The following is an 866-nucleotide window of genomic DNA, read 5'->3' as shown; positions in this document are numbered from 1 at the left end:
TATTTTTTCTTTTATACAGAGAAGCTAATTGCTTTTCTCATCTCAAGAAAATTATCATTGGGGTTAGACATGTCAGCAGTGTTAGGCACATATAGCAGCTGTCACATTGATATTGATTATGATAATGTTTTAAAAAGATGTGAAAACTAATCAGATCATATGTTTACAGCTGCTAGATGAAAAAAAGCTGAAAGAAGTTGACAACCTGTTCGAGGACTTCGAGACCCCAGAAGCTGCCAGCAAAGTGTAAGTCGGATATTAATACTTGGCACGTGTTTTGAAGTTGTAAGATTGTAACATGTAACCTTTTTTTTTCAGTGTTATCCATTTACTGTTAATAACATTTTATAAGTGTAGGCTTTAACATTTACCATCATTAATAGGAAACAAATAGAAATAATTAAGGTAAAATAAGTGAACAAATCTGCAGTGACTCGAGTAATCACTGTGTGCTCCTTCAGTGCAGAGGCTTACAAATTTACACCATGCATTCTTATAAGCCTACTCGCACAGAGTTGGCTCTACAAGTGCTCAGTTATTAGTTTATTTCCTTGAATTTCAGAGAGAGAGAGAAAAAAAAATTATTTATATTGTCACTTGTAATTTAATTCACTAAAGATGGCTACCCCACCTGTGAGATGCCTGGAGCATGGACCATTTCAGGGTGTCTATGTGAGACTCTCGTTCTCGGTTGTCTGCTAGGGTTTTCACGGGCGAGATGTAATGCATGGACCTCAGCAACTTTGTCTACATGGATATTTCAAAGACAATTTATTATTGCAGATGTATCCATTTAAAGATCATTTAACGATTATGTGAAGTTCTTATTACTTCCATATACCTGAATTTGATGTCATATAAGGATG

General features: G+C 35.1%; 1 protein-coding gene across 1 annotated transcript in view; it reads left to right on the top strand.

Annotated features, from left to right (window-relative positions):
- The window catches only part of LOC119589205 (nucleolar protein 58-like), a gene marked incomplete at its 3' end in the record, with an annotated part of 8,197 nt that overhangs the window by 1,764 nt on the left and 5,567 nt on the right, over window positions 1-866 (top strand). Inside the window, 1 exon segment of the mRNA XM_037937804.1 lies at window positions 170-246. Coding sequence (XP_037793732.1) covers window positions 170-246 — 77 coding nt within the window.

Source organism: Penaeus monodon, chromosome 25 (assembly GCF_015228065.2).
Source record: "Penaeus monodon isolate SGIC_2016 chromosome 25, NSTDA_Pmon_1, whole genome shotgun sequence".
Classification (NCBI taxonomy): domain Eukaryota; kingdom Metazoa; phylum Arthropoda; class Malacostraca; order Decapoda; family Penaeidae; genus Penaeus; species Penaeus monodon.
The sequence above is the reverse complement of the archived record's forward strand: the minus strand, read 5'-3'. Positions and strand labels throughout refer to the sequence as shown.